We start from the raw sequence: 21,405 nt of genomic DNA on the forward strand, positions 1-21,405 counted from the left end.
TTTCGACATTATTGTCTTTCGACATTATGTTTTCGAAAAAATGACTGCACACCAAACAATCCCGTTATTGTTGGGATTGATCATGGGGATAAACAATTGAAGTTGTCCTATGAACAAGAATTGATCACATACATGTGAAGAAACAGTATTGACAATAACGGGATTGTTTATTGTTCATTGTTTTTTGTGCAATTATTTCTGTTTAAATATTTGAGACAGTGATGGCACGTGTGAAAGTATGAGAGAATAGAGACGATGAGAAGAAATATATGATGTACAAAAGGTTGAAATTCTTGTGAAAATCGTTTTTTATGTAAGTACAATTGGTTCTGTTTCCAAAAAACTATAAAATGTGTATATTTTTGAAATCTTCTTTCTAGCCTCATTTGTGCCTGGGCCCATGGTTTATTATTTGTGAGATATATAAGTTTACCTGGAAGGCCTATTGTACGTACAGGTACCCTTTTATTTAACCCATAGTCTGAGATTATTCCATGCAGTTTGGGGGATATTCTGCAGGCGATAGTAGAAACAGAGGGTACATTCTAACTAGTTGTCATCCTTGCATGGACCGCATTCTGATCGATCGGATTATCTAGTCATCTTTCTATCAGTGTCTAATGGCCAGGTGGGTGAGTATAGAACCTAGGCCACAAGTAATAACTCCTTATGGTTTGTATGGATTAATATACCTGGTTTTAACACGCACATGGTTTGAATGAATTCTTTTTTCATCAAAAAGGTTTCTAGGATGAAAACAGTCCAATTAATAACCCAGGTTCTGTCCTGGCAGTCCTTAATAGTCCTCAGTCGCTCAAATTCTGGGGAGCTTTAGTGTTCCCACACTTCTTTCTTGGCTTCCTGCATTGTGTTCTGTTTCATATCTGTCTCAGCACCCTTGAAGATAAAGCCATTTTTTGCTTATGAAAGGATGCCTAATTTAAGAGATTTCCTTATAAAAACTAATGTATGCACCATAACTAAAACACAAACATTTCTGACTACTCGAGGAAAGGCACATTTCATTGTTTGAAGTGACCTATGTTAACAATTTCATCAAAGGAGAGATGTTGGTGCATCGACAATCAGGCTTAGGGCCTCATTACACGGATGGCGGTAAGGATTTACCGGTACCGGTAAAATACCGGTACCGGTAAATCCTTACCGCCTTACTACGAGGTCCCTTTGCGGGTTGGGGGATTTAACGCCTGCTGTTTGCAGACGTTAAAAACCAACCCACAAAGGGACCCATGGAGCTAATTACAGTACCACAATTTGCGGAACCGTAATTAGCGCCTTCCCCATTCCCATTATGCCCTATGGGGCAAAAATGGGAATGGGGAAGGGCAATGGTGGAAGGGGGAATTACCGCCCGCCAACCTTGGAATGGGGCGGTAATTCCCCTTTCCGCCAAGGCGATGCCGGTATTTTACCGGCATGAACCATGGCGCTAATAGCGCCATGGTTCTCCGCCATCCGTGTAATGAGGCCCTGAGAAATATGAGACAGAATTGGACTTGGTCTTTAGAAGAAGTGATTGTGAGGTTAGAGCTGCAGTGTTTTCTTTATTGTTTGAGCATGGGGTTCTTACCTTTAACTCTCAATCCTTCTTTGGGAGTCTGTTATCTCCTTCAATCTTCCACTTGATGTTTCTCTATCCTCCCCAGTGCACCTTTCCAGCTCTTCCCTGTTTAGGCCACCTTCCTTAATTGTCACCTTCTCTTCCTGATATCACCCCTCTGATGTATCTCCTCCTCCTATATCACAGCCTCCTGTATTATCCCCTCAACCTCTGTATCACCAGCTCCTCCTCATGTATCCTCTTCTTTAATCCCCTTTCCGAAACCACCTCTACACCACCCAACTTGACTTTATCGACTATCCTTTTCTACCACAGCCTCTTGCACTCCTCTCCAGCTTGTGCCTACAAGCCTCTCCTGTTATGTATCTCCACTCTCTCTCAGGACTTCCACACCCTTATAATCCTGTTGACTTCTTTTAGAATGCTTGGCTCTGCTCCCGAGAAATACTGTCACTTCTTAACTTTAATTTGTGTGTTCTTTATTCCTTGCTACTGGTCTTTCTTAGTTTGTGTGTAGTTGGCCTGTGCTCCTGAGGCCCTGCCTATGATCCATAGACAAAGCATTTATGAAGGCTGGCTGCCATCTTGGATCGACATACTGCATGCACACAGGGATGGACTATCGCAGTGAAGCTGGTCGCTCCATGATTTTTGTTTTCTCTAAGTGCTCACTATCGAGGCGTGTGAATTAAAGTTATCATGCATGTAGATGATAACACAAGCTTTTCCTCGCTTGTGTTCATATGTGCTGATATCTGTTATTTACTCTGCACATTCCTGAAATTAGGCTTCCTTTGGAGTGCACCTGACGATTGGACAGTCTCAAATTTCATATTTACATCTGGAGTATGGTGGGGTCCTTAAAAGGACCAGTCCCAAAGGTACACCACCAGTGACAAACAATCGGGATGTGATGGGGTGGGAAAGTGGATCATCCCCACATCACCCTCAGGCTCTGCATCACTTAGCGGTGATGCTACATAGCCCAGTGGTCACACCACATTTCTCTCAAAGAGCCAGGCAGGGGACCTAATCACAGAGGGAACCAAGTGGAGGCTGCTTGTCTGATTGCGCGCTTAACTAAGAAGCTAGCCCAGTATCTCCTAGAAGTGGGACCTGTATGAAAACTAGAATCAGATGGAGCAATGGAGGCGTGAACAAGGACCATGAGGCTAAAAATATGCCTCAATGATGCATTATCCTCAGGCTAGGTCTCACACACAGGCCCTTATCATGTGACTTCAGTCATGTACCTTCCTCTAACTAGTGCCTTCGCCAGCAGATGGTCAATAGCCAATGTAGCTGGTTCCATGCCAGCTTGTCTGACGCATTTAGTAAGCGATGGCCTTTTCCCTGGTTAGGGAAAGCACCAGCATCTCCACTGTTCCTTCTTTTCCTCCTCAGCCACCCACAAAACATATTTAGCTAGAACCAAACAGCATTCCACCCTTATGTTTCTCTCATTCAGAAAGGGATTAAGTAGAAGGCATTGGAAGGGTGTGAAAGGTGAGACGATTGGACTGGGCTTAAACCGAAGATAACCTTTGGTAAAAGAGGATTATGAATGTCACTTCATAAGGTGACATTAATACACTGTGTGGTATGGCAATGTTAACTATTTAGCATAGAACCACATTTCTTGTTTGAAATTTTACCATAGCGCCTCTGTCTCTTTAGACATCAGACCTTTGTTTTTTTTTAGCAGACTAAAGGCTTTATTTAATGCATTTCTTGTGCTGATGTGTGCTGTGTTGTCCCCCTCCTCCTGGCGATTTCTAAGTGACAAATTGTGGTCAAGAAACATTTCAAACAAATGAATGCCAAATATAGTCTTCAGGAAGAAGTACAATGTGTTTAGTCTGACATAGGACATCGGATACATGTGGATTCAGCCAGGGCCGATGGCCATCCAGTGAGAATTGTATCTTACATTTTAAGTATATGTGTGCACTACTGCCACACATTACTCTTTGGGATTGTGGGTGTAATATTGATAGTATTTGAATGTGTTGTTGACTTAGTCCCATCCCCATTTCCACCCAATTGCATGTACAGTGCCATGCAATTTTTATTCATACAGACCGAGGTGTGTAGTTTTGTGTTGCTTGCTGTACTCGTAGCCAGACATTAATTATGTTGTTAGGTGATGTGACTAAATTGTTCAGCCCAAGGAAGCATGTCATGGAAAGATGATATGTCAGAGTATGGGCGATGCTGTGTTTCTGTTTCTAGCATTCTTAGTTTGGCTGGATTTCTCTCGGATGCATGGTTGTGCACTCCTTCTCAGGATGCTGGTGTCATGTGTTAATGCTGGCAATCGAGCACAGCAATTGTTACGTCATAGGTCTACTAACATATAGGTCTTTTTGCAACTATACTCTCTGCTTTTTTCCGTTTCTGAACACTGGCTTACTGCCAGTTACAGGGACCAGGGACACCTAGGTGCAATCCACAGCTCCAACCACATTTGGGAAACCAGGTATGGCATAGGAATAATATTTCACAAAATGTGTGGTTGTTAACTGGTGAAGATTATGCATTCATCCACTTGGCCTAAAATCTATTGCCTGATCAGTGTCACTATTTTTTTTAATGTGGGTGTGGTTAATCCATGCACCAACGCTACTGTATTGTGCAAAGATACAGTTGTTTGGTATTCATTTCTGTGAGTCACCTAATAAGAAGTGTTTATGGTTGTTTGGTTTCTTGGTTGCACGGTCTGCTATGATAGCTTGATGATCTGAGTTTCTGGTCAACATAAGAATAGTGTCTGCTGTGCTATTACAGTGCTTGACTATATTCAATGAGGTAAAGCTCACAACCATCTTTCTCCAATGGTTCTTATTGCACACCAGAAAAGTCCCCAAGCTGCTGCACTTAGGCCACCGACAATGGGCGGTACTTTCCACTACCAATTCCCTATGACTTAAAACAGTTCCTTGCACCCTAAATCCTTTACTGCTTACCCATACACTAGATTTAACTCACTGCACCGATCAGAGAAGGAGACAGCTGATTCAGATGAAATCTTACACAGAATAGCATGACTGTTGCAAGAGGCGAGGTCAGATATGGGCAAGTGAAAGCAACAATACCTGCTTATTAGGGTGAAGATTTGCTTGTTTGATAATCAAAAAAATTAAGAGCTGCAAATGTTATGCACATAATGCATAACAACAGGATGCATGTATTTGTCAAAGACAACAAGCATTTGACATAACCAAATAGGCTATTCTGTGGTGTGGTTTAAGTCTTTTAAGTAGACCATCTCATTGAGTAGGGTCTCTAGTTGTCTCATGACGGGTCTTAAATAATCAACTAGTCTGGCATTTAAGTTACATAATATTGTATTCTGGTACTTGTAGGACTGCATTCAACTATTCTGAAAGGCATACTAACTTGTGCCCACAAAGGCAGGGTTACACAACATTATTTCAAAGCTCTGTTTCAGCATTATTTTTTATGATGCAAGAGTGTGAATGACATAGTTGGGTGAGAAAGGTTGGCAGTAGTCCGTCTGCATTTCAAGCAGGTTACTATTGTGCATAAGAATAGAAACATATGCCCATGTATGTATGCATGCATGGAGTTTATATAGCGCAAACCTATCTAGCAAGCAACAGAGCACAGTGGGTGAATTCAGATCGAGAATGACAGGGGGAGTGTGGGAGAGGAGATCAATTAGGAAAGTTTATCCCATGGAACCAGAGTTGCATATATGAAGAAATGCCAGGGAACTGTGGGAGAGGAGGCCAATTAGGAGAGTTTATCCCATGGAACCAGAGTTTCATATATGAAGATCTGCGGGAAACGGGAACGGTCGGAGAGGATAACAGTGGGAGAGGAGGCCAATTAGGAGAGTTTATCCCATGGAACCAGAGTTGCATATATGAAGATCTGCCGGGGAATGGTGGGAGAGCAGGCCAATTAGGAGAGTGTATCCCATGGAACCAGAGTTGCATATATGAAGATCTGCCGAGGAACAGTGGGAGAGGAGGCCAATTAGGAGAGTTTATCCCATGGAACCAGAGTTGAATAAATGAAGATCTGCGGGGGAACGGTGGGAGAGGAGGCCAATAGGGAGAGTTTATCCCATGGAACCAGAGTTGCATATATGAAGATCTGCGGGGGAACAGTGGGAGAGGAGGCCAATTAGGAAAGTTCATCCCATGGAACCAGAGCTGAATATATGAAGATCTGCCGGGGAATGGTGGGAGAGGAAGCCAATTAGGAGAGTTTATCCCATGGAACCAGAGTTGCATATATGAAGATCTGCCGGGGAATGGTGGGAGAGGAGGCCAATTACGAGAGTTTATCCCATGGAACCAGAGTTTCATATATGAAGATCTGCGGGGGAACGGTGGGAGAGGATAACAGTGGGAAAGGAGGCCAATTAGGAGAGTTTATCCCATGGAACCAGAGTTGCATATATGAAGATCTGCCAGGGAATGGTGGGAGAGGAGGCCAATTAAGAGAGTGTATCCCATGGAACCAGAGTTGAATAAATGAAGATCTGCGGGGGAACGGTGGGAGAGGAGGCCAATAGGGAGAGTTTATCCCATGGAACCAGAGTTGCATATATGAAGATCTGCCGGGGAACTGTGGGAGAGAAGGCCAATTAGGAGAGTTTATCCCATGGAACCAGAGTTGCATATATGAAGATCTGCGGGGGAACAGTGGGAGAGGAGGCCAATTAGGAAAGTTCATCCCATGGAACCAGAGCTGCATATATGAAGATCTGCCGGGGAATGGTGGGAGAGGAGGCCAATTAGGAGAGTTTATCCCATGGAACCAGAGTTGCATATATGAAGATCTGCCGGGGAATGGTGGGAGAGGGGGCCAATTACGAGAGTTTATCCCATGGAACCAGAGTTTCATATATGAAGATCTGCGGGGGAACGGTGGGAGAGGATAACAGTGGGAAAGGAGGCCAATTAGGAGAGTTTATCCCATGGAACCAGAGTTGCATATATGAAGATCTGCCAGGGAATGGTGGGAGAGGAGGCCAATTAGGAGAGTTTATCCCATGGAACCAGAGTTGCATATATGAAGATCTGCCAGGGAATGGTGGGAGAGGAGGCCAATTAAGAGAGTGTATCCCATGGAACCAGAGTTGAATAAATGAAGATCTGCGGGGGAACGGTGGGAGAGGAGGCCAATAGGGAGAGTTTATCCCATGGAACCAGAGTTGCATATATGAAGATCTGCCGGGGAGCTGTGGGAGAGGAGGCCAATAGGGAGAGTGTATCCCAAGGAGGCAGAGCTGCACATATGAAGATCTGCCGGGGAACTGTGGGAGAGGAGGCCAATAGGGAGAGTGTATCCCAAGGAGGCAGAGCTGCACATATGAAGATCTGCCGGGGAACTGTGGGAGAGGAGGCCAATTAGGAGAGTGTATCCCAAGGAGGCAGAGCTGCACATATGAAGATCTGCCGGGGAGCTGTGGGAGAGGAGGCCAATAGGGAGAGTGTATCCCAAGGAGGCAGAGCTGCACATATGAAGATCTGCCGGGGAACGGTGGGAGAGGAGGCCAATTAGGAGAGTGTATCCCATGGAACCAGAGTTGCATATATGAAGATCTGCCGGGGAACTGTGGGAGAGAAGGCCAATTAAGAGAGTGTATCCCATGGAACGAGAGTTGAATAAATGAAGATCTGCGGGGGAACGGTGGGAGAGGAGGCCAATAGGGAGAGTTTATCCCATGGAACCAGAGTTGCATATATGAAGATCTGCCGGGGAGCTGTGGGAGAGGAGGCCAATAGGGAGAGTGTATCCCAAGGAGGCAGAGCTGCACATATGAAGATCTGCCGAGATCTTGGGCAACCTACGTGCACATGTTCTCTTTCTGCCTTGCATCCTGTAGTTGGGTAGTAGTTCTGCAATGGCTATTATTTATGATACATTTCTCTCTTAGTTTCTGGTGCTAGACCCACAAAAATACTCTGCACCCTGGAGTTGCTACACCACTGATCAGCATTTACAAAATGGATGGTCTATAATTAGAATGTGCTTTTTGAGGTCTACATATTGCATTGTTGAAACATTTTATGCAGCAAAAAAACTCCCTTTGGTCCAAACGAGCTGAAAGCCTCTGATATTAAAATGCTTCGTTTCACTATTATGATTGTTAAAAAAATAAGTGTGATAGTTTTACTTCATGGATATGGGGCTGAATATGTACTCACTATTTTTTTTATTTTAAAACTAGGTAGAAGCTGTCAATCAAACCATCACCATTGAACAGTCCCAGTCAGACCGGAGTAAGAAAGCCTTTAACCCTGTTATGTGAGTATTTGTGTATTTCACAAAAGCCTGCATGTTTCAGCACACATATGTTTTAATCATTTTCAACATGGGAGGGTCCTTTAACTTCTCTCTGTTGGGGAACTTAAACAAAGGAATATTCTCACTGGTTCCATTGCAGGATATCCCAAACGCATATCACGATCTTTCAGATACTGACTTGAAAATTAAAGGGTGTCTAAATGTGGACATTCAATTTAATAGATTAAGCAAAGCGCAGAAATAAATCTCTTATTATTTTAATTGAACATAAGTGTAAAATATCAATCTATGAATTTGACCATTTGAAAAAATGCATCCACAACTAACCTCCTTTTTTATAAATGAAAGCTATTTATATATTTAAAAAATAAAACGAACATCCTTTATTATAAGTGGAAGCTATTTTGATAATGAGAAAATGTAGAGCTATTTCAGCGAGTCTTTAGGCAAAAACAAAAAGCTGTTTTAAAAAAAAAATTAAGAAAAGGTCAGTTAGTGCAGTGTTTAAAGAGAGCATCCTAAACTACCCTTTGCCTCCGGCAAGCCATTTCTGTCAATTCCTCCACCACCAGCCCCTCTGTAAAGAAAATACCCCTATATCATAAAACTCGACCTTTGCACTTGGGCAAAAATAGCCTTGCAGCAAAACCCACGGGGACAGACTCTCAAAAATGAGCCAAGTGAAACAAGCGCAGAGGATGCGCTTTTTTCATTTGCATTCATTGCTGAAATGCGCAGGCCATCTTATTCTCTAAAGTGACCTGCGCATTTCATGAGGGGCTAGACAGTAGCGCAAATATGCGCTGACCAGCTCCCTCTCATACATCACTTTACTGAGCGCGCTCCCGACATTAATGTATGGCTGGCTCCTGCAACCTTGTGGATCCTGGGTAGCGCACTTCACAGAAACGGGCCTGATACTCTTGCAGTTACAAAAGCATTTCCATCCCTGTTTGGGTAATGGAAATGCAATGGTTACAGCTGCACTTTAAACCATGTTTGTTACTCCTAAATAAAAAAAAAAGCATGACATGGTCAGAAATGGCCCTGTCACGATTTGCCATCCCAATGGGTACAGGGGAATGTGACTAACTTCTGCGCAATTTAAAAGCACAACCCATTTGTGAATTTGGAATGCGCTTTTAAATGCTCAGAATGTCCCCTTTATTTGCGCAAATGTGCAAAGGGGTGATAAAGGACATCTGAAGGAGCACAATCTGAACACTCTCGTTCAGATGCCCTTTTGGAATGGGGTGCCCCTTTTGGAATGGGGTGCCCCTTTTGGAACAAGGTTCCCCTTGTTTGCCACAAGTGAGGAGATGTGCTAAAAAAAGTGTTGCAAATGGGCACCATAAGCATTCAATACATTTATTCCCCAGTTCAATGTTTCCTCTAATCCTTTGTCCTGGTACAAAAATACTTGCTTTTTGCACAAGGGCACTTTTTGCCCTACAGCTAATTGCACTTGCACCAATACAAAGTTTCTGTAATGTGTTTTTAAAAACTTCATTCATACATTTTGGAAAAAGGTAACAAACCCTAATATTTCAGCGAACATGTTACGTTATTTTACACTCATACAGTGTGACGGCAATGAGTGCTATAAACACCTAAAAGATTGCATAACATAACAAGAGAAACCAATATGGCAGGATGGAATATTGAGCGCCTCACAAAATAAAACCAGAAAGGTTGACCAAGGGTGATTATGCTAGAGATACTCACGAGCAGTGTCATTTCAAGCAATTCGCATTGGTCTCTTTACACAAAGTTACATTGCAGAGTAATGAGTACCATATCTATTGAAATCATTTTTTTAGTGAGCTCCTGTAAATGTTCAACCACTAGAAACATGCTCTGAGAGGCTTGCACAAATAAAGCAGGGGAGAGTTGGTTCCCTACCAAGCCACAAAACAAAATACTTTCGCGTGAAAACGGCATTCCCATAAGTCGCTAGTGAAACCAGGTGCAACATAAGCCAGTCAGCAAAGAGCTGCACATTGAGCCGCATTCTCTAAGGAGACCAACATACCCCAATTTCAGATGTGGTTTAGCCAGAACAACTTGTGGCGGCACAGACTTAGGTGATACAAACAATACTATTCCCCAATTAATAAATATATTTTGCTCTCACCAAAAAGTACTTCTCCTATCAAATGGATGCACTATTTTTATCCATGTTTTATATAGTGTCAATGTAGCTACTATGTATTTTGTACCTACTACCCTTGTGTGTGACTGCCTGGCTTCTCCCCACAATCTCACATAGTTCTGCTACCTCCTTTGTACCCAATCGTCCACCCCTTTGCTCTTTAAAGCTACTTTGTGAGAAGATGTGCTCCCATTCAACAATAATAGTAAAAACACAAGCTACACCTTTGTAATGCACATTTCTTCTATGTACACCCACAATTACACCATAAACACTTAGCTACTTGTTGTGAATACTTTCGAAGTAACACTTTTGTGGCTTTGTATGTCCTTTCACGTGACACATGCCTGGACACAATCATAAGTGCATTGACACACCCATAATTGGCACGCCCACTCCAGATTGCAGCTTTATGAGATTACGTGCGTGTGGGTTGCACCATTCCTGGTGCAAAGTGTGCTACTATGTGCATTTTTCATCCAGAGACTGTCAGATCACTTTTTGGGAATCCGCTATATTCCCTTTTGTGAATCGTGCACTGTTAGGAAAGGTTTTCTTTTTGTAACTTTACCTCCATAGTTTTCTATGGAACCTCATTCTTTTTGCTTTGTTTTTGATCCTGTTGTGTTGATTTAAAGGGAAGTCAAGCCTTCAGCTTCATTTCTCTTAACTTTTGATCAGTTGTTTTGGGGAAACTGACTAGTCCTTCAGACAATCAGTGCTGGGAATCTTTGTTTACCTTTGGAATTCTTGTATTTTTACATTGCACAAAGCAGCTTAAAGTGCAGTGCAATGGGGATTTTGACATTGGGGATTTCTGGTTACTTTTTATGTGTACCTAAAATCAAGCTGGTGGCAGCAGTTACACTGTTACCATTTTTGCTTTAATTTTCTTGTGCACGTTCGCGTTTATCACATATGGCTACTAAACGTGGCTAGTGCCCTAAAATGACTGTGCCACAAGATTTTCACTTCTTCCTTGGCCATGTTGTAGTTTGGAGTTCTTTCTGCCTTCCCAGGTCTGGAAATTCCTTAAAAGGTTATTCACTGCTTCTCTCGTGGGCTAGTGAGCCCTTTGTGTGTGTGTGGCCCAGGAAGGAGGGGTGGGTCTGTCTATTCCCAGTCCACATCCCTGGTGCCAGAAAGTCTGCTACTGGGGCGGATGTGAAACCAGTAGTTGTCCCTGGTTGGACAACTGCTGGCTGTTTAAACGGTTCAGAGCTTTTCCATTGGTGGGCGTGGACTTGCTTTCAGCCTTGAAAAAGGTCTGTCTTGTTTTGATCAAGCTATGGATACAGTAGTGCTGCCCTCTAAGACAAAGACAATTTCTGGGAGCAAAATGCTTGCATTTGGGCTAATTTGCCTAGCCACACTTTGTTGCTGATGTGAACTAGAGGTGAAATTCCAGCGATGATTACTAGGTGGTGTTGTGGAATGTGTGACTTTGCTCAAATGGATAATCCTAATTTCACATTTCAGGTGAAATGTTTCTTTCAAGCCTTTTAAAAACGACCATAACTTTATTGGTGTTTTGTATACAAGCTTGATTGTCAAATTTGCCAGCCAATTGTTTTAGAAGTTTAATGGGAGTTACCTTTCAATGCAAATGCATTGCCTCCAATAACTTATTCAACTGGCAAAGAAAAGGTACTCTTTTCTATCCTTAATGGGAACAAGATGGCAATTGACCTGGCTTATTTGCATTAGCCCAATGACTGCATATTGTTTCCTATTTTTCTTGACCTGGTGGGCCATACAAAGCTATGCAACCATTGTTCCATGTATTTATTTTTTTCAGGATGTGAGGACTTTTAAAAGTCACCTGATCTCTAACTGTGACCACATTTATTCATATATGAGAGGAGGCGTAGGAAATGTATCTGAAATACACTTTACTTTTACTTTGGTCACACTTTCGTTTTGCCAAACATCAATACCACAGACCGTGCATAATGACAGTAGAACATGTGTACACGTTTCCTGCATAGTATATGAGGGTAGAGTCTATTCTTGAACAAAGAGCCAGGTCTTTAATGGTTTCCTGAATTGTTGTACGAAAGGGAATCCGAGGTCAGTGATACAGTATCACTGTATCAGTTAAAGGGTGCTATTGAGATCAGGGGAACAGGGGTTAAAAGATACCTGAAAGGTAAATGAGGGATCAAAGACACAAAGGTACGTACCCCTAAGTTTGGAAGTGATCAAAGACACAGAAGGAACTAAGGACACAGAAGAGCAAGATTGATTGCTGGCACATAGGTTATAGAGATATCAGAGATGCAGATATATGCAAGATATCCTAGACACAGAGGTAAAGTAGCCTCGAGATGAGAGAGGATAACAAGAGACTGCGAAATTGCAAGGGGGAGAGAGCTGGATGAGTAAGAGAGAGGGCTTGCAGATACAGCCGGGCAAGTGAATGATCAGACACCCAATGGGGAGAGTGTGAGATCAGCAATGCAGATCAGACCTACAACAGACATTCATGCTTAATTTTTTTAAATGTGAAAACAATTTTCATTTTTTTATTTATTTATTGTAATGTGATACAGTTTAAAAATATGTTTTTAAAACTTTACACATTCAACAAATCTTGATACAAGATATTAAGAAATTAATTACACTTCTTAGTTAATATTTGACACATCCATTAATTTGATGTCTATTAATCAAGTCGTCAAACTTTCTAGTGCAATAATATTCATATATAAATCATATATACATAGTGAATAAAAGAAAAAAATAGATTAATCAGCAAATCAGCAAATCACCCTGACTAAAAAGTGCATAAGAAAACAATTTTCATTTTCTCCCTGAAGTACTTCTTCCAGGCAGATGTTGTGCAGTGTCCATTGGCAAGATGCATGCACATGGTGGCAGGACACCCCCTCAACAATGCGCTAAACAAACCCCCATTCAGTCACCTTCCTGAGAATCTGTGTGGGTCTTCCCTCTGCATGGGCATGCATAGCCATGCAGAGGCATTTCCATTCTTTTACTGGTCTTCAGCAATTAGGCTCTGACTGGCCCCAACATCCAATCCCTCCACTCAGCATCCCCAGTTCCTAGGTGAGCTGGGAGTGATGAGTGGACGACTTACCACCACCTGTACATTGCCTTAAAATCTGTCCGGGACGGGAAACCGGCAGGATGAGCCTAAAGCTTGCTGCTACCTAACTACAGTTTGTGCTCTTTGGGAATTCACACATAAGAGGGAGATTCAAATATATAATATTTGTTAAATGCAAACAACATGTTTTTGTTTTATACCCGTTTTCTACCTTTGTTCCCTTTTGATTTCTTTCTTCCGGCCACATTAAGTAGTCAGCCAGTGGTAGTGTAGTTTGATAAAACATGGAAAGTTGGAACATCTTCTCCAGGCATACCCTTGCACTCAGTTGCAAAAAATAAGATGGGTGAACCAAGGGAAATCACACAGTGGGCGAGGAAGATGATGACAGAAGAGCAAGACAAAATCACAAAAATAGTTTATTGAGATTCTATGAAAGTGTTTTCATTGCAGTTTAGTTAAGCATGCACATCAATACACTTTCATGGAGAGGAGTATGCTCAGAAAAATGGTAAGCTCACTGCATGCTTGTTTTTTAACAGTATCACTTGTACAAATGAGTCCAGGTTATGGAGTATATTAAAGACTCATTTGAATCCTTCTTTTCATGGCAATGCCATGTGGTGCATTCACTCTGATGTTTCTAGTTCACGCTGGAGTGTTGCAGAAATGGATGTAGACTCCAAGACCTTGATGACAAACTGGGGGCTTTAAGTGTCCAGTTGCTCTAAAGAAAACAAACCGATTGAGCTGCCTCTCTCAAAGGGAAGTGCGCCCAAATCTGGTGGCAGAAATCCTGACAGCTGATGTGCAGAATAAATCTAATAGGAAACTTGCACATGTGTCGTCAGAAAACCCATCACCTACTGCGATACAAAGTGGCAGAGACATGACGGAGAGGAAGAGAGTGCACTCGAGAGAGAAATAGGGTCAGGGCAAAAGATGGTGAGCAGCAAAGAGTTAGCAAACCTTGCCCATGAACTGAACACTGGATGTTAATGTTAATCTTACTAAGTCTTGTACCGCAAACTGTTGCAACTTGCGTGGTCTCTTGGTGCTCTGGCGGATCTGCAATGGAAGGAGGCTTGGGGGGGTTTGTTAGTGGGATTGAGAGGCAGAAGAGCAAGAGAGCTTTGATGTGCTATTGGCAGTTTCCAGCTTGGTACAAGGTGGAGGAGGATACTTGGGTGTTGAAAGATCTGTTGTTCCCTCTGTATCTCACGCTGGAGCAGCAAAAGGCACAAAAGGGACGGCAGGCTTTGTCTTTATCTATCAGCGAGCTTATCGCCCTTGCTGTATACATATCAGATTTGATTCCTTTGAGGTGATCATCTATTTTTTTGCTGAAAAGTTCCTGCCCATTAAAAGGCATGTCCAGGATCTGGGCCTGCACCTCAGGCCTGAAGTTTGTTGCCTTCATCCGGGCCTATCCACTCAGTACCAAACCGGTGCCCGTCTGTCTGAACCCACATTAAGGGAGTGAAGCTGCTGGTGATACTTTCCTGCCCATGATTTCCAGCTTCCAACCTTTTTTGTCTGGAGGAGCTGTCAGTGTTGTGGGCAGGGTTAGCTAGCCTCTTTCTTGCCGTAACGATGATTACAGAGTCAGGCTTAGGGGGTCCCGTTATGCAAAAGGGTGCTGTATCAGGGGCCTTATATTCTTTCTCCAGCCCAGAAACCAGAGCATGAGACTAGATAATATTTTAGGATGGTTGTCACTGATCATATGCGTTTGTCCCTATGCTCGTAGACCACAGACTTCTTTCCCTTGCAGGAAACCTGAAGCTTACACAACTTAGCTGCCTTAGCTATTATAGTCTGAAAAGACATGACATCATCTGGTGGCAAATGACCCCCTCCGGTGAGCCATGTTATTGTGGTTTCTCAATAATGTAGGTGTCCCATTCATCCGTACCTTGACCCGGCGCATCCCTGTGAAGTGCCACTTCCTCTGGCTCATCGTCCTGCATATCCAAATTGGAGAAGTCCCTATCTGGGTCATCCCTAGGGTCTGGGTCATACGGATCCTCTTGCCAGTCTGAGACTGGCACTGTCAAAGGGGCTGCAGTGTCATGGTTCCTTGAATGCAGTGATGGCCTTGGTGATGCACATCTTGGTAACCACCTGTCGCGGGAGCCTGCCTGTGGTGTAGTGGAACGCTTCCGCTTTTGAGGCTTACTAAGCGGGGGGTGACCTGTTTGGAGGTGCTTGTGGTGATCTTCTCTGAGAAGATCAGCGCTTTTGCAGCTTACTCAGCGGTGATGGATTGTAAAACTAGAGCCCATTGTGGACCTGGGAATGCGACAGGAGGGAATTGACCCTATATGAAACACAATATGCAGGCTACCCAGCAGTTTCTATGTATACCATCTGGAAGAATTCCCTTTATCTGTTTTGACTTACGGGGGGCACTTCCTTGCCACCGATGTGAGACAAAAGTATTGGTATAAAATGTTCAGGGCATGGAGGGACTGGAATATGTGGATAAATGCATGCTTTTTTATTGGCTTGCTGTGGCGTCCCTCTTTGATTCAAAGAGTGCCTGCTGTTTTCTTTTCGCTTAGGGCCCGATTCTCAACGAGGTGGTAATTACCGAAAAAAAAGGTATAAAGGGTTACTGACATTTTCGGTAATTAACACCTATTCTGAAGCGGGGGCTTTTTTCCGACCGTTTACAAAAAGCACCAGTTTCGGAACCTATGAGCCCATTGCTAGGATTGGCTGGAAACCAACCTAGCAACCGGCACTTTCGGTATCAGTGATTTACCAAGCCTATTCTCATGACACTCCTCCACTTTTGCGTCAGCTAAAAAGTGGCGCAAATACACAGTACCTCTTTGGTGGCAGTGTGGGTCTTAAGTACTGAAAAGGTCACAGAAAGCGTTAACAAACTTCTTGGTACTTAAGACCTATTCTGAAGTTGGCGCATTCTTCCAAAGTCGGAACAAATGCACCACTTTCGGAATATATGTGGCGGTTGCGCGGATGGGCGGGAAACCAACCTAGCAACCACTACATTTAACACGGCTATTCTTGTGGCACTCCTCCACTTTAGAACCTGCCTTAAAGTGGCGCGCAGATACGATACCACTTTTGTGATGGTTTTGTGGAGGAGTGCCCTTATTCCCTGTGGCGAAGATTCACAGGTGAACCAAAAAAGGGCTAATGGCACGTTACATACAGTCTGACATTGATACAAGAAAAATACATGGTAGAGCACATGGCAGGAGTTCACAACAGGGCACCAAGTAGAATGGTGACAGCATACAAATGACATCAGTGAAGAATGCACACAATCGGAGCAGTGTTGGGCATTAACCATGCCTAAGACAACAAACAAGTGACATACAACCATACCAAAGATCTCTTTGACAATGCAAGCTCTGTTACCCGTGACTGTCACTTTGAAGACCCCTCTATTGAAACTGCTGCAGCACCTTCGTAAAATACCGATTTTGTTGTTATTTCACGAAAGTGCTGCTGAGATTTTCCATTTCACCCATTGTCTCCATAAGCAGGCGGAAAGCAGGCGGAAAGCAGGCGGTGCACTGTCGTGCACTCTGAGGACGTCCAGGCCCACTTATGAATAATGGTGGAGCCTGGGCGTCCAGATTTGGTGCAGTGAAGCATGCTCTTTAGCACGCTCACTGCGCCAACATCAGAATCGGGCCCGACCGTGTGCAACAAGCACCAGTTCCGGAACCTATGAGCCCGTTGCTAGGATTGGCTGGAAACCAACCTAGCAACCGGCACTTTCGGTATCAGTGATTTACCAAGCCTATTCTCATGACACTCCTCCACTATCGCGTCAGCCAAAAAGTGGCGCCAATGCGCACAGTACCTCTCTGGTGGCAGTTTGGGTTGGGTGGTGTGGAGGAGTGCCCCGGATAGCACTGGTAAGTACACCCACTCACCACTGTGCATGGTGTGTGTGTGGCACATAATATCACGCAAGATATATGTTTTTCTGATGTTTGTTAATCTGCTTAGAATCACATGCTGTGCATATGTCCGACATCCAGTGGTCACTGCGGAGTATTGCATTTTGTTTTTCGTAGTCGAAAAGGGGACGTCGACAAGGCGTGTCTGTAACACTATCTCTATAGTGACGTGCGTTGTACCCACAATCCCTCACGCGTCGAGGTCCCTCCGATTGTTTTTTTCCACCCAGCTTATGATCGCCTTACGCGGAGCTCCTAGAGAGACATTGCAAAACAATTACTACGGACCTCGGTCCTTAATATATACTTATTGTAAAGATCCCTCCCCTCGACGTTAGCTGTGAAGCTGTTTCTCCGCCGTGCAAGTTTTCGACTGAGAGGAAGAGACGGAGGAGATCCCTCGGCGCTGCCGAACACGTGGCCAGGCCTCGCCGGCCAACATACAGTAGGGAGAGTGGGGGTTCGAACTTTTATCTTCTCGTCGAGAATGTCTTTCTTTCTCCCCTATCTTTCCCTTGGGGTTGTTATCACCAGTTTTTATTGCCTCAGCTATGGAGAGGACACCTTTTAAGTTTTGCCCACGCTGTAGGGGCAAATACACTTGGAAGGACAAACACATATATGTTTATGTATATCACACATTATATATATATATATATATATATATATATATATAACTGTTGCTTATATCACACGTGACATATATATTGTACTGACACACCTGAATAAATAAAGTTCCTTCCTTATTTAACTGACTTTTGGGCATTTGTATTGTGTCCAATTTTCTTTTTATTGTCTACCGTCCGTTTGGGGCACTGTCTGGTTGGTCCCCATTAATTCCATCTGGCCTCCTTCTACCCACTTAATTTATAATAGAAATGTGCCCATTAATCGAGCAAACATTGAAATGCACTATATATCCAGTCCCCTATATTGACACACATCTATTCATTTCATGGACTCGGTAAAACCCAGGGTTTTTCTTTTACATTTCAGAGCAAGTCACTTTTTATCCAAATACACACCAACATAATACACTACAGGTGCTGCCGAGGTGCTCCCACCAGCACTTCCGTTAAATTGCGATGAACTCACTGTTTAATGAAAATGCTGCCGAGACTTGCAATCCAATCCGCCCGTTATCCATGAAAACAGGCGGATTGCAGGCCGTGCACTGTCGTGCTCTACGCTGACGCCCAGGTCCACTGGAGAATAATTGTGGTGCCCGGACGTCAGGAAAAGGTGCAGTGAAGCGTGCTATTTAATCGGGCCCTTAGTATTTGTTTTTCTTGCAATAAGCAGGTCATGTGGGGTCAGATTTATGAGTTATTACTTTGTAGTTAGCCGTCCTTTTTTCTGTAGGTTAGAAGACTTCTGCATGACTGGCATTCATTTCCTGTCTTTGTTTAATTTTTAATTCTATAGTTTGTGTGAAATTTGGTTAGTGTTTTTCTGGGATTCAAGAGGGATGAGGTGAAACCATAATCTATTGTTTTATGTGGGTTTGGGGTGATAAAGGTGATGTCATAGATGAACTATTTAATTTACACATTGGTTGTATTTAATGTCTGTTTTGATTGTTTTCTCTTCTGATGAGAGATACATTTTAATTTCCTAGCAGAAACAATACGCCAAATTAGTTGTGTGGTGACAATTTCATACAAAGGACCCCACCCCTTTCTACTCTGCCCATGCGGTTTAGCCACTGTAATGCATGACAATATTGGCAGGAAAACCACATTGCCTCCTACACACATTCTTATAAAATTCCTTTCAAGAAACAGGTCAACATGATAAGTTGTTTTCACCGGTTTATATTATTTCCAAGTACTATGTTTTGTTTGTATGGGTTGCCTGTGTGACACTTTAATACATCAAGTTCATTTCCATATATTTCAACAGGAAAACCTGAGTCATTTCCACCTGTGTGACACTTTAATACATCAATTTCATGCCCATACATTTCAACAGGAAAACCTGAGTCATTTCCACCTGTGTGACACTTGAATACATCAATTTCATGCCCATACATTTCAACAGGAAAACCTGAGTCATTTCCACCTGTGTGACACTTTAATACATCAAGTTCATTTCCATATATTTCAACAGGAAAACCTGAGTCATTTCCAAAAGCCATGTCGAAGTACTGATGTAGAAACATGTTCCTCTGATCATCATATACTTGCAACACATCTTGTCACTTGTAATGAGAATTATTTAGAAATGACTGTGTGAGATATCAGTAACTTCTCTTTCTTGTTAGAGACAATAGGTTGCTGGTTTCATTTGATAAGTGCACAATAGATTTTTTTGTTTAACACACTTTATTGAACTTTTTAGTCACAAGGAAACTCAGGGCAGTGTAATGAATGCTAACGATAGACAAGCTTGCAGTAAATTTCTGTGCACCCTCTCAGGCCCAATCCCATAATTTTGAACGGTCTCTTCTGAATGATGTGTTGTTTAGCGAGACAATAGCAGGAATGTTGCATTGTCCTTTCTGTAAACAAGCAGTCTGTATTTATTTTCTTGGTTTATTATTTTAAGTAAATATATATTCAGATTAAAAACATCCTGTTTGCTGTCCTAGATTTTATGATGGGGCTGTCATGATAGAGCGTCTGGAGACTGCCCTCTGGTGGTAGTGGTGCGTGGTATGAATCAAAATAACATAACCTGGTGGAGGGCGCTGGCAGGGACGTGGGGGTTGTTAGATCAGGGCTATGGCTCTGTGAACCAAATGACATTAAAAGCAAATATATGTCATGGATATAAGTCATTGCAGTTTGGTGGATTCTTTATAGGGTTTTAGTACTTCCAGGTACCTCAGGTGACAGAAAGACCCCAAAAAATAAATAGACATTCATCTTTCACAAATCTATTTGTCCCTCCAACAGAACAAATGATATTAATTGAGGTGACGTTCAAATCATCTTAAGGGAGATACAAAACATTGATTGAGTTTTCAATAGAGAAAGGAATTTAACTAGTTCATGATCACTCTGGATTCAATTACTTCTGCTGCTACATCTGTATCTATTATCTGTCTGTAGGTGGTCATGGGGCCCAGTGCAAAATCAATACAGGTCTTACCATTTCTGGCTTGCCGGTTTGGTTTGATGGGTATTTCAAATGGAAATCTGCCATTAATAGTGCAATGTCTGTGATTCCGGTATGCTATAATGATCTGTTGGCCTACAAATGATGCTTCATGTGATTTTAACAACACTGGCAACATCATGGCATATGTTACACCCTTTAAAGCTTGTTTACTTACTGTACAGCCTCTACGTCTCCTACAATTATGACATCCAATGCCCCTATCAGGAATACATGGTTCATGAGTGAGCCTCTACTTGAGGGTTTCAAAACATTAAATAGATTACTCAAGCCTCTTATAGTCTTTCATTCTCTTTACTTACTCATCGCCCCCTATAGATTACTCTTTGGATGCGGTCTTCGATATATTTCATGGCTAAATGGAAAAATACAATGATGAGATTCACTAGCAAGGATACTTCACAAAATATATCATGGAAGTGAGCAGGCTGTTCCTTGGAAGAAGTGGAGGAAGCAACATTTGTGAGTTTCCAGTAAGAAATCTTTTCAGAAGGAACAAAATCATGTAGATATGATTTCAATTCTTCTTGCGGCGAAGTTGAAGTAGTTTCATTATCAGTATGGGTGCTTTAGTCGTCTACCTTTCAAATGAGTCCATTTACAGAAAATACTACCAATACTCAGGTATGGTTGTTATCTGGATGTGTGATAAGTGGGATTGGCATTCTTGACTGGAGGGTTTCATATGATGCTCCTTATTAAAATGGACACCCTCTGCAGATATATAGAAGGGTGGAATTTAGGCTACCTTTGTTTACAGCATTTTGCACAATTAAGTACAATTTCCATATGGATTAAGATCCAAATTGGTGGCTCCAGCTCTGTACTACATGATAGTAATCATATTGATCTAGAACAATAGGTCTGTAGTGATTTCTCAATATTTTAAACCCTGTGATGAACAGGTGACTCAAATTGGCTGCTACTCATCGAAATGTAACACACCTGGATTTTTACTAATTTGAACATGCAGATTGCAGTGCTTCAATTGATGGTGCAGCCAATTTGAAAAACTAAACTAATTACGATGACAGATTTTTTTCAAAACTCATTCCCAGTGTCTGTACTCACCAGAGATATATTGAACAACGTCCATGGAGCCTGACACACATTTATTATACGAAACTACATCTTAACTTGTTGTAGATGTTTGAAAGACTAGGGACTCAAGCGGGTATCCCAAGATGTAAGAGAGTTTGCAGGCTATATACCTAGCAAAACATCAATGAATAATGCTTTGGCTTTGATTACTCCA

The 21,405-nt window shown here is 42.5% G+C and overlaps 1 protein-coding gene across 1 annotated transcript in view; it reads left to right on the plus strand.

Annotated features, from left to right (window-relative positions):
• Positions 1–21,405, plus strand: part of MYRFL (myelin regulatory factor like) — a 942,772-nt gene that overhangs the window by 395,324 nt on the left and 526,043 nt on the right. Inside the window, exon 11 of the mRNA XM_069629965.1 lies at positions 7,791–7,867. Coding sequence (XP_069486066.1) covers positions 7,791–7,867 — 77 coding nt within the window. The remainder of the gene's footprint in view (positions 1–7,790; positions 7,868–21,405) is intronic.

This window comes from Ambystoma mexicanum, chromosome 12 (assembly GCF_040938575.1).
Source record: "Ambystoma mexicanum isolate Mex_15411 chromosome 12, UKY_AmexF1_1, whole genome shotgun sequence".
Taxonomy (NCBI): domain Eukaryota; kingdom Metazoa; phylum Chordata; class Amphibia; order Caudata; family Ambystomatidae; genus Ambystoma; species Ambystoma mexicanum.